Genomic DNA, 11961 nt, shown 5'->3' with positions numbered 1-11961 from the left:
GCCACCTCCTGGAGTTAACAACTTATCCCAACTGCCTTGGAACGAACGGCAAACATTTCATTCTTAACCGCGCCATAAATCAATGAAAAGGAAAGCCGTGCACCTCTCCCAGGAACCGCAGTTTGTGTGCAGGAAAATATCGCTTGAAATTTGATCTGAAAAGGGAGCAATTCTCTCCAATACCAATGCAGAGCAGCAGAGGAGCAGAGAAGATATTGAAGTCAGTAAGTGATAAGCTGTAGATTGACATTATTAGACTTGCCTATGAGTCCTTCCTGGCCAAACAGTCACTGTCACACACAACAACAACAACAACATGCATTTATATCACACCCCTCACATAGGGCAGCATCTCAGAGAGCTTGAAAGTCGCAAAGTCTGACAACAAACCGGGGGGGAGGTGGGAGCTGACCATAAGCACGGTCGATGAGGAAGGTCTTCAGGCGTGACCTGAAGATGGGGAAGGAGGGGACAAGGCGGAGGGATTGAGCAAGAGTGTCCCAGAGTTTCAGGGCGTAACGCTTGAAAGTGCGGCCACCAATGGCGGAATGGAGGGCGTGAGGGACAAGTGGAATGCGAGAGCCATTCGGTCGGAGGTGACGGGTAGTGGGTTGGGGAGTAAGCAGATGGGAGAGGTAGGGAGATGCCAGGTCATTTGAAGTCAGTGTGAGGATCTTGAAATCGATCCGTTCGGCGATAAGGAACTAATGGAGCCTGGCAGGAGCTGGTGTGATGAGAATTCGGAGTTTAGAGTGGGCGACGGAGTGTAGGTTAAATGGATCTTGTGGATGTGGATCTTGTGGGGCTGGGGAGACCGGCGAGGAGGGCATTGGAGTGGTTGAGGCGGGTCAAGAAACATCAGTTTGCTTGGGATATTAGTCCCAATTATTTGTCAATTATCATGATTAATGCCTCGTTGGGCAAATGACTTCTCTCTGATTTGGATGATTTTTTCATGACAATAGTGGTACGATTTTTTTCTCCTGAGAGCCCTACACCGTGTGCCCTGCCCTCTCCTTCTTCCAACTCTTCATTTGAAAAAGCAGCCACAACAAGACATGTTTCTTGCCTCCTGTTCTGGTTTCAAAATGAGATCACCCGGTCATAACTGGAAGAGAAAAGATCAAGAAAAGCTTATCCAACAGAACTAATTGGAGACAGTTCCCCCTGAATCCACTACTTTAGTGGATTCAGGTCCTTGTTAATTAGTTTCATTGGTATTTAATCGATAGCTTTGCCTTTGCCAAGCTCTTTATTACAACTCCAACAGTATTCTCTGTCCCAGTGGTGAATATATTGAGCCCTGCTATTTCCAGGTGTAATATGCTCTTGGCAAAATCTCTCATGGCTGGAAAATTGCGTGTATCTTCAAGCAACAAGTCTGATCTTTTAGCTTCTATGTGGGTCATAGAAGCATTCAAATGCTGTGACAATGCTTAAGATGAGCACTAGATGACGCCACACTTCACTCCAAGAAGTTAGTGCAATTTTCCAAACCCTGATTCAGGAGTCAAAGTCTAACTCATTAGCTCTGGGATACAATCAATGGTTGGTAAGTACTAATGATCAATGTTGTACTGAATTGTTCTGTGGTTGATGATGTGCCAGTTACGCAACATTAGACCTGCTCGATTAGAAACAGGAAACTGTGAAACAAATTGCTGTACTTTGCACTCTCAATTTCTGTGTAATCATGAGTTGTCGACTTTTACTTTCAATGCAATGTTAATGCGAAATGTTAGCTTTGAGAGGTCCTCCAAATGGTGCTATACCAAAAACTGTAAGGATTATTATATAAACTTAATTTAAGGCCCGTCTTAAGGCTTACCTCTTTGACTGAGCTTTCAGTCATCTTTCCCCTCCCCATTGCCCCCTCAGCTTTCACCCCCAGCTCAGGTGCCAAACCAGTATTGTTAAGTGCCTTGGGATGTCCTCCCGACGTGAAAGGCTCTATAGAAATGTAAATCTGTATTCTATTGTATAACGACGATGATAATACCAAAAAGACGTCTTGACTCCAGACTACTGCAGTGTGCACAATGGGGAAAGCCAACAGAGAAAATAAGAAATAAAATCAAGTTCAAATTCTTGATGCAAGAAAACCAAACGTAATCGATGGCCAGAGAGTATCATAGATAATTGGCAGATGCCTAATTTGGGTCTAAAGTTAACAACTAAAAACTGGAGCTAATCACGCTTAATGTTTGGCCTCAAACATTTTTTCCCATGAGAAAGAAGCCCATGCTTTCAAAATGGCGATTGGAATTGGGAATGTGACTGATGTCCCAAAACTGAACACAATTGGTTCCGCACGAGATCAGTCACAGCACCTCCTGCACTTTACAACAACCGCACTGAATCACTCTTGACTCAGAAGAGAGCAGTTTAGCTCCACAAACAATGCCAATCTTTTGCAGAGTTGCTTGAGCCAATGAAAAAAACAGCCGGATGTTGCTTAAATATGCAGCTTTGGCTCACTGGAGGAGAAATATAAACAGAAATGTCAAAGCTGATTTGAGCCATATACCAGTTCAAAATTTTTCATGAACCGACACATTCTTCCAGTCCAACCTCAGCTTCTGCCATTACATTAGTTTCACTCGATAGTTCAATTAAATTTATTTATTTTGTCCCGTGTTACCACAAACCCTCCTTAGGAATTCTGCACAAGCACTATTAATGTCTGTCAACTGTCAGCTGTAGGAAGTATATTGCAGAAGTTGTTGGCTGGTGATAGTATTTTCCCCTGGAATGGTCCAGTTTTGCACTGGATGGAAAATTCGGCGGGACTTCTAGCACTTGCAGGGGTTTGTTCCTGTTTGTGACGAGCTGTAATAATAATAATAAATTGGTTACTTAATCTGTGACTGTTCGTGGGAACGCCGCTGTGCGCAATTGGCTGTCGCGTTTCGCCCAGAAAATATACAGTCAATTCACTTTGCAGTATATGCTGTGAAGCGCTTTGAGACGTCTCGAAGACGTGATAAGGTGCGATGGCAAATGCAAGGATTATTATTCCTATTCTTAAAGACAAGCTATGCTCCAGGACTAAGCTGCTATTACTTATTTTACTGATTTGAATAAGCAAAAACAACTTTGTGCTGGAATGTAGCTTGTTAATGGCAAACAGTCTTATTTGCACGGTCTTATGCTTTGTTTGGCCCGAGTAAAAAGGAACCCTCTTGTGGCCGTTTGTGTTCAGATAACCAGGAAGTGGGGTAGCTGCACGATCAGACCACCCTCGGTCAATTCAAAGGATTCTCCGGTTGACAATGAGTGCATCAGGGATTGGGTGGTGCTGTGGGTTAACACAATTGCCTGTTTAAGTGTTGGGATCAATCCCAATTCAGATTAATGCTTCCTCTTTTACCAGATGTACAGGTTTTAAAGGAAATGAATTTGGGTCAATCCCTTTTTTTATATATATATATATAACAGTTTCTAAAGCTGCACAATACACAACAAGCCAAAAGAAACAACAAAGGCACTTAGATCCACATGGAAGATGTTACTAAGAAATGCCATCAAGTCTCCTTTTCATATAGGATGACTTATAACCTATTTGATGCTCTGGATGTTAGCTACAGGGCTGATGAAGACAGCTAAGCTCCATTGGAATTGATGTACTTACTGTAGCAGAGTGTAACTCTGTACTAAGGATGGACACGGATAGTGAGATCTCCTGCCCTTGAGGATGGGTGTGAGAATACAGATTGATCACTGTCCCTCTCATCATCACTTTGTGAGCATCCCGACAAACCAGTCAATGCTGTGTTGATTAAGAGCCTTCTGAAAATAACTGTCTAGGTATCCGCTTGTTCACAGATCCCAAAGGCACAATATGGTCTCTCCCTCTCCTTCCAGCCCCCCCCCCCCCCGACACAGTTATCTTTATAGCCTCACCACCCACACTGTCTCATCAGTGGTCAGATATTTCTGTCCGAAAGAAACAGGAGCTGTGCGAAACACAAGTGGCCAGAGAATGCAGAGAATTTCAGCTGGCTTGTTTAGATACTATTCTGACAGCGGCAACTGCACTAATAGTCCGATCGTACCTCGCAGTTAGCATAGATTCAGTGTTAATTTCATGTCAAATTGACACGACGTGTCTGGTACACGGTTGAGTCTTAACTTGAAAGCGCTTCTGAGAGGTGGTTTTGTAACTGAAGCAATACAAATGGCTGCAGTTTAAGAACCATTTTAGGCCGCCCATCAAGTGGAATTTTTAATACCTCTTCATTATTAGAAAAAAGTTCGTAACAGTAAATATGAATAGTTTTACCAGTGTCATTGATCATTTATTTCACTGTTGAGAATCATCATCTTTCAACCCACAATTACATATAATTCATGTTCAAAGCCGATGCCATTTTCATGGGTTTTATTGAACAAATATTTAAAGTTTTATATTTCAGTGTGAGGGAGAAGGGAATGGAAGGGTTTTGGGAGGGAAGACGGAGTGGCTAGACTGGTTTGGAGCATAAACACTGGCACAGACGGGTTGGGACAAGTGGTCTGTTTCTGTGCTGTACATTCTTCGTTAAGTCTTTGTAACGTCAACACTCAAATCATGCTCTCAAATGACTCGTGAGTTTCACCCTCATTTTGAAATGCGAAACCAGCTGCTTCTTGGGTTATTTCCCCAGATTAACACAAAACCTTACACTTTTGTGGTCTCCAGCCCACCCACGCCAGGTCCCGGGGGAAAGAGCGTTGCCCAAACTTTTAAACCGCTGTACACTCTCAATTTCCTTCATAATACCACATCTGCACAGGACATTGAAATAGATGATGTGGTGTGAATTGCATTGGAAAGTAGGTTTAGAACATCGGTGAAGGGCTTCGAGACGTCTCGAAGACGTGATAAGGCGCTACGTCAAATGCAAGGATTATTATTATTATATTTTACATCTCATACATCTCCCTTCCTCCCAAAAAGAGGGCTTGCCACATCCTTTCATTGAAGAAACTAAATCTACTGTTTCTAAGAGGCCTGACCTCAATGTTGCGTCCCCTTTGCCTGATCACAGATGTTACTTTTCACTTGTTTATGTTCACTTGGGGAACAATTCTTCTGTATGCATTGCTTGCCATAAACATTATTGAGGTATGTAGAGTGATATAAACAGTTCTGAAAATGTAAAATATATACACTCACAAGATATATATTTGAATGCAGATTTACAGAACTCTTAATTATGTGCATGTGGACATGAGCACAGTAAACGTTGCAACCATACTCTGTGCTCCTTAAAAAAAATCACATCAAAATATTTTTACTGATGCACCTGTGAAACCTTATCTTCAAGGAAATTGAACAGCCTTGAAATAATTTTTTTTAATTAAAAAAAACAAGATCCATACAACGAAAATGTAGTATAAATAAGTTTATTTCAGAAGAGCACCCTAATGATGTACAGAAAAATACAAAGAAAAAAAAACTAGAAATGCAACAAAATGATTTGGATGTCCATCGTCTAAAACCTCATCACACTGAATGAGAAACAATACAACTTGCATTTTTTAATTAAATTCTACTTGAAAATACTTAAAATAGCTTATCAAATGTGAATGCAACTTTCTCAGATGTTATACACACACACACACACACACACACACACAACACACCAAAGTGTGAATATATTTAAGCAGAGCTAAAGATGAATACAAAACACCAAACGATCACAGCTGTAATTGTGACGTTGTAAAGGATTTGTAAATGACATATCATGCAAGTGCATCTCTCTACTCAGGTATCAATCTCAGTTGGATTTCCATGAAGCCAGATTATAATAATAATCCTTGTAATTGATATTGCGCCTTATCACGTTTTTGATTTGTCTCAAAGCGCTTCACAGAATATACTGTAAAGTGAATTGACTGTATAACTGTGTGGGTGAAACGCGGCAGCCAATTGCGCACAGCAGTGTCCCACAAACAGTCGTGGATTCAGTGACCAAATTATTATTCTTTTGGCCAAAGTCATCCACTGTCACTTGGCGGGAATATGGATCATCTTGTGGGGAAATCATACATTTGGCATCTGTAATCTTAGCCATTTACAAATCCTTTGCAAAACTTGATTTAAAATAATGTTTAAGCCAATCCCCTCTTCACATAAAATTGATAACCCCTATCCCAGCCTCAAAATAAAAAGGCAGAGTACAGTATATATATATAAACAATCTTCTCAAAACATTTATTTTTTATCCATGTTTAAAACAAGTTTGACTCCTTAGAACACTCGAGTGAAAAGTACAGAATTGTTCCCCCAAAGGTAAAACAATGCAAATCAAGAGTGCTAGTTTTATATATTTCTATATATCAGTAATGAATACAAAAATATCAAATTACACGGCATATTTGATAAAACGAGACATTTTTCTACAGTCATTTATTTGAATGAGTATTTATACAGTCGTGTGGTGAATGAGAATGTATTCCCTTCGGAGCTGAAAGATGATCGACAGGGTTTTGCGGATCAGACTCCAGTCACCCACCCATTGAAGCACATTCTCAAGGGTAAAACATTGCTTTACCATCTTATAAAGGGTTGGAAATGAAACGAAGATCTTTAAACCACTCACACTGATAGTTCTGAACCATACACGCTATATAAATGCAAGTTGTTATTCTTGTTGCTGCAAATTCTTTAGAGTAAGGGTTACTCTGCTTTGTTTAGCAAGTTTCACCAAGTTGGCTCTGTGCAGTTGTAAGTATAACTGATATCATTTTGAACGCGTCATTTAATTTTGGGGATGTAACAAAATGTTTTTTTTTATTGGTTAAAATTGGTATCAGTCATTTACGTGAGTTGTTTACAGGAGACAGTTCCAGTAAAGGAACTAAATAGGGCAGAATAAGCTTAGTCACAGCAACCGGTTGACTGCAAAGAGTGTAAGGAGCAAAATAATCTCGTCTGTGTGGCTCTTAACCCATAGGGCTGAAAAGAAGCTTTTCTATGCTTCATAAACCCTGCAAAAGAGAAAAAAATTTTTAAAAAAATTCGAAACTTGCAAAGAAAGTTATCAGGCAAGATTATACTAATAATTCCCCCCCCCCCGTCCCTATCCGCTACTCCACACCCCAAAATAAATAAATTAATAATAATTTGGTCACTCAATCCACGCCTGTTTGTGGGACACTGTTGTGTGCAATTGGCTGTCGCGTTTCACCCACAAAATACACAGTCACTCCACTTTACAGTATATTCTGTGAAGCGCTTTGAGACGTCTTAAAGATGTGATAAGAATAATAATCCTTGCATTTGATATAGCGCTTTTCACATCTTCTAGACGCCTCAAAGTGCTTCCAGAATATACTGTAAAGTGAATTGACTGTGTGTGTATATATATATTATGTATATTTGTGGGTGATGAGGCACTATATCAAATGCAAGGATTATTGCAAGAACACAAGTCTGTTCTATAAACCACATACAAGTAATCAAACTTTGTTTTTCCAGCAGTCAACACATATAAACGTCATGTTGTGAATTAATTTATCCCTGTGGAAGCTTCAAGATGGTAAACATGCATTTGGAACAAAGGCACAATAATAATAATCCTTGCATTTGATATAGCACTTTTCACGTCTTCTCAACGTCTCAAAGCGCTTCACCGAATAGGCTGTAAAGTGAATTGACTGTATATTTGTGGGCGAAACGCGGCAGCCAATTGCGCACAGCAGCGTCCCACAAACAGTCATGGGTTGAAAATGACCAATTTATTATTGTTTTGGAGGGATTATTATTAGGCTCTGTGTGGAGTAAGGAAACTTGCACAAGGTTTCGCCCTCTGCCTGGAATTGAACCCAGGTGTCTCGCTTGCAAGGCGAGCGCTCTAACCACTGAGGACTCCACATGAATCACAAAAATCTCAAAATCTACATTCTGCAACAACAACAAAAAAGTTGCCTTTTTAACAATTCTACATAGATTTAAAAAAAAATAAGACCTGGGATACTCTGAGAATTCTCATTAATCTGGACATTTTAAAAGCAGCTGCAAATTGCTATTGATGGAGTGAGGGGGCAGAGGGCAACTGATCATTATTACTGTGTGGTCAACCAGCTCTCTGCCAAAAAAAATGGTAAAACTCATGAATGAACCAATAATATGTTTAAAACGCACTGTAACCAGTCTATATCAACAGGAAACATTGCATATAATTATCGCAGAGCCATAAATATTACAGGCGATGGAAGAAACACACGTCTATTACGGGGAAAAAAAAGGGAAGATCACACAAGGTTTCAGTGAGAAATCCATTACTTTGACGTTATTGTTTTTTTTATTAACTGCATCATTTAATTAGCAATGAAGTTCTCTACAGAATGAGAAATGAAATACCGTTCTGACTCATTGGGTTTAACTCTTAAAGATACTACAGTCACTGGGCTGAAATGTGTGTGTATATATTATATATATACACACACACACACATCCTGTAGCTCAGTGGTTAGAGCACTCGCTTTGCAAGCGAGAGACCTGAGTTCAATTCCAGGCAGAGGGCGAAACCTTGGGCAAGTTTCCTTACTCCACACACCTAATAATAATCCCTCCAAAAAGCAAAAACAATATAAATCGGTCATTTTCAACCTACGACTGTTTGTGGGACATTGCTGTGCGCAATCGGCTGCCGCGTTCGCCCACAAATATACAGTCAATTCACTCTACAGTGTGTTCTGTGAAGCGCTTTGGGATGTCCTCCCGACGTGAAAAGCGCTACATCAAAAGCAAGGATTATTATTATTATATATATATAAAGAAGGGGAGAGTAAGACGGGGTTGAATTACATTCAGAAGCTTTCTGCTCCATTGGGGAGAGATACAAAGCCATTCATTCATTCATTCATTCAGACAGGGTTCAAACACACGTGTGATTTTCCTCAATGCCAGTTTTACAGGGCGAGTAAAGTGTTGCTGTTGTTTTTCTTTTTTATATAACCCCCCACCACTCCCACACTATTTGCTAAATAAAGGCAATGAGACATTCCACAGGACTCCACCAGAGAGATTAAAGACACAGACATAGTTGCATTTCTATGCAGACACATTAGCCAAACTCCAGAAAGTGGGAGCAATAAATCTTCCAAAGAATCCCAGTCGTTAAATATAACACAGTGCGATATTCGCTCACAAAATACACAGTCGGTTTTGCTAATATTTCCAGCTTTGCTATTTAAATTTAAAATTATAAACGATTTGTGGGAACAGAATAGAGGGACTGGAAGAAAACTGGGATACAGATCAAACACAAATCCACCCCTTTCTGCCTCTTTCTCTGGGCTGAGCAGTGCAGTGAGTGAGTGAGTTAGTTATGCAGTTAGTTATTTAGTTAGTTGGTTAGTTAGTTAGTTGATCAGTTTACCTGTGATCCCGTTTCCACTTGTTGTACCACTGAATTAGATTCTTGGTGCTCTGCAGTTTGGGATGGAGGCAATATTGATGCCCTTTAAACCGAGCTGCCTTTTGCATGGTAACGCTGTGAAGCCAAAGGAAAAAGAACAACCCCCAACACACAGGATGAATTGACGAATAGTAACACCAATAATACTAATGAATAATAATTAATAATCACTCAAAAAAAAACGTAGCACAATAAAGCCCTGAACAACCCATTGCGTCGTGCAGGGAGTCCCAGAGACACATGCAATGGAAGGAAACTCACAAGATCATTTTCTCCTGACAGTAAGGGTATCTGGGTTTAATCTCCACTTTCTTAACTTTCTTGTAGTGGATTTTCGGTCCCTTTCGGATGCATTTGCATTTGTAAGCTGCAAAGTACAGTGTGAGAGAGAGAGAGAGAGAGAGAGAGGATGTATTAAGTCTGCAACTGTCCTGAAGTCACACAGCAGCTGAGCTGCACATCCAACAAGCAGCTGAGATGGTCACAGTTAAAATGGTTATCACATCATTTCTCACCCCCTTCTCCTCTCCCACCTCACCCCCTTCTCCTCTCCCCTTCTCCTCTCCCCCCTCTCCTCTCCCCTTCTCCTCTCCCTCTCACCCCATTCTCCTCTCCCTCTCATCCCCCTTCTCCTCTCCTCCCTCACCCCCTTCTCCTCTCCCCTTCTCCTCTCCCCCCCTCACCCCCTTCTCCTCTCCCCCCTCACCCCCTTCTCCTCTCCCCCCTCACCCCCTTCTGCTCTCCCCCCTCACCCCCTTTCTCCTCTCCCCCTCACCCCTCACCCCTTTCTTCTCTCCCTCTCACCCTATTCTCCTTTCCCTCTCATCCCTTCTCCTCTCCCCCTCACCCCCTTTCTTCTCTCCCTCTCACCCCTTTCTTCTCTCCCTCTCATCCTCTTCTCCTCCCCCTCTCATCCCTTCTCCTCTCCCCCTCACCCCCTCATCCCCTTCTCCTCTCCCCCTCATCCCTTCTCCTCTCCCCCTCACCCCCCCTCAACTCCATTCTCTCTCCCCCTCACCCCCTTCTCTCTCCCTCTCTCCTCTTTCTCCTCTCCCCCTCTCCTCTTCAGAGTGCATTTTGCATTCAAACATTTTAGTTCCCTTTTTTTTAATAAAAGATAAAAATAATCTTGAGCTGCATCTGGATAGGAGTCCAGAGTGTAGACAGTGCACCTCTCAGGGCAGTTCAGTTCATTCATTAGATTTAAATAACTTAGACCCTAATCCCCCCTTAACTCCCAACACTCCCCCCCCAAAAAAAAACCAACTTAACTTTCAAGAAAAGCCAAGTGCGATTGTAAAAGAAACATCCAACAAGCCTTGTGTGTGGTTTTTTTTCAAATAAATAAAGAAATATAATATAAAAACAGATAAGAGCAGAGGAAATTAAGATGCAGAGAGCAGTGAGTGACTGACTGCATTCACACAGACACACACAGAGACAGACACACACACACACATACACAACTAAATGATGAGAGCAAACTGTATTTTTTTGTTCCTTACCTTCCACATCAGTGGAATAAATCGCGATGATCAAGAGGATAAGGGCTGCTGCTGCTGCACGTTTCATAGCTGTGTTTGTTCAGAGTGACTGCAAGTCGGTGGAGCAATGTTTAGCAAAGTGGAGCAGTCCAAGGAGTTCAGCTTCAATGCTTGATCTCAGTCTCCTCTCACTCCTGGTGTGTGTGTGTGTGTGTTATGTGCTTATGCAGAGGATCTCAGCTTTCCCCCTCCTCCCTTTGCAAGATCCTCTCCTCTCTGATCCAACGCTGATTCTGAACACATTCCCTTTTAACTGCTCTGCTTTATACATAAAAAAAAGCCTCATTAATATGCATAACAATTGCACGAATCACAGATATTACCTAATAGCAACGAGAGAGAGGAAGAGAGAGTGAGTGAGTGACAGACAGACAGAGAGAGAGAGAGAGAGAGAGAAAACGTAAGGATAAAATAAGGGAAGAAACAGACCAGGCAATGGCTTGGACTGTGTGCTGGAGGCAGGTTTATAAGGTGACTGGGACTCTAGTCCTTATTACAGACCAGGTATTCTAACAGCTTTTCTGGTCACAGCAAACCCCACAGTCCAGCTGTTCCTCCAGCAGGATGTCTCCACAGCATTGATCCAAAAGTGTGTCAAGGAGTCAGCCTGGCTCAGTTGGTAGCACTCTCACCCCTGAATCAGAAGGTTGTAGGTTTAATGCCCCCTTTGAGTTCACCGTCTGGACTGGCACTCCAGTCGTTCTGAGCGCTCGTCTCACAAGCGCGAGGATCTGGGTTCGATACCCGGGCTTTACTTTGGGACGTCCTCTCGACGCGAAAGGCGCTATACAAATGTAATTTTGTTGGTGGTGGTGGTGTTGTTGTTTACAGTGTATTTTGCGACATCTCGAAGACGTGATAAAGTACTATATCAAATGCAAGGATTATTATTATTAATATTATTATTATTATTACAGTGCTAGAGGAGCGCTGCATTGCTGCAAATGTCCCCACATTTTCTCTCTCTTTCTCTCTCTCGCTCTCTCTCTCATTCAAACAACAACAAC

The 11961-nt window shown here is 41.6% G+C and overlaps 1 protein-coding gene across 1 annotated transcript; it reads right to left on the bottom strand.

Annotated features, from left to right (window-relative positions):
• Positions 1–5372: 5372 nt before the first annotated feature.
• Positions 5373–11271, bottom strand: cxcl14 (chemokine (C-X-C motif) ligand 14). Its single transcript, XM_007901318.2, has 4 exons — positions 10916–11271; positions 9672–9777; positions 9372–9485; positions 5373–6975 (listed from the first exon to the last, which is right to left on the bottom strand). Exons 1-4 carry the CDS (start codon positions 10980–10982, stop codon positions 6960–6962), a joined length of 303 nt encoding a protein of 100 aa, XP_007899509.1. The 5' UTR covers positions 10983–11271; the 3' UTR covers positions 5373–6959.
• Positions 11272–11961: the final 690 nt, after the last annotated feature.

Source organism: Callorhinchus milii, unplaced genomic scaffold (genome assembly GCF_018977255.1).
Source record: "Callorhinchus milii isolate IMCB2004 unplaced genomic scaffold, IMCB_Cmil_1.0 Scaffold13, whole genome shotgun sequence".
NCBI classification, from domain to species: Eukaryota; Metazoa; Chordata; class Chondrichthyes; order Chimaeriformes; family Callorhinchidae; genus Callorhinchus; species Callorhinchus milii.
The sequence above is the reverse complement of the archived record's forward strand: the minus strand, read 5'-3'. Positions and strand labels throughout refer to the sequence as shown.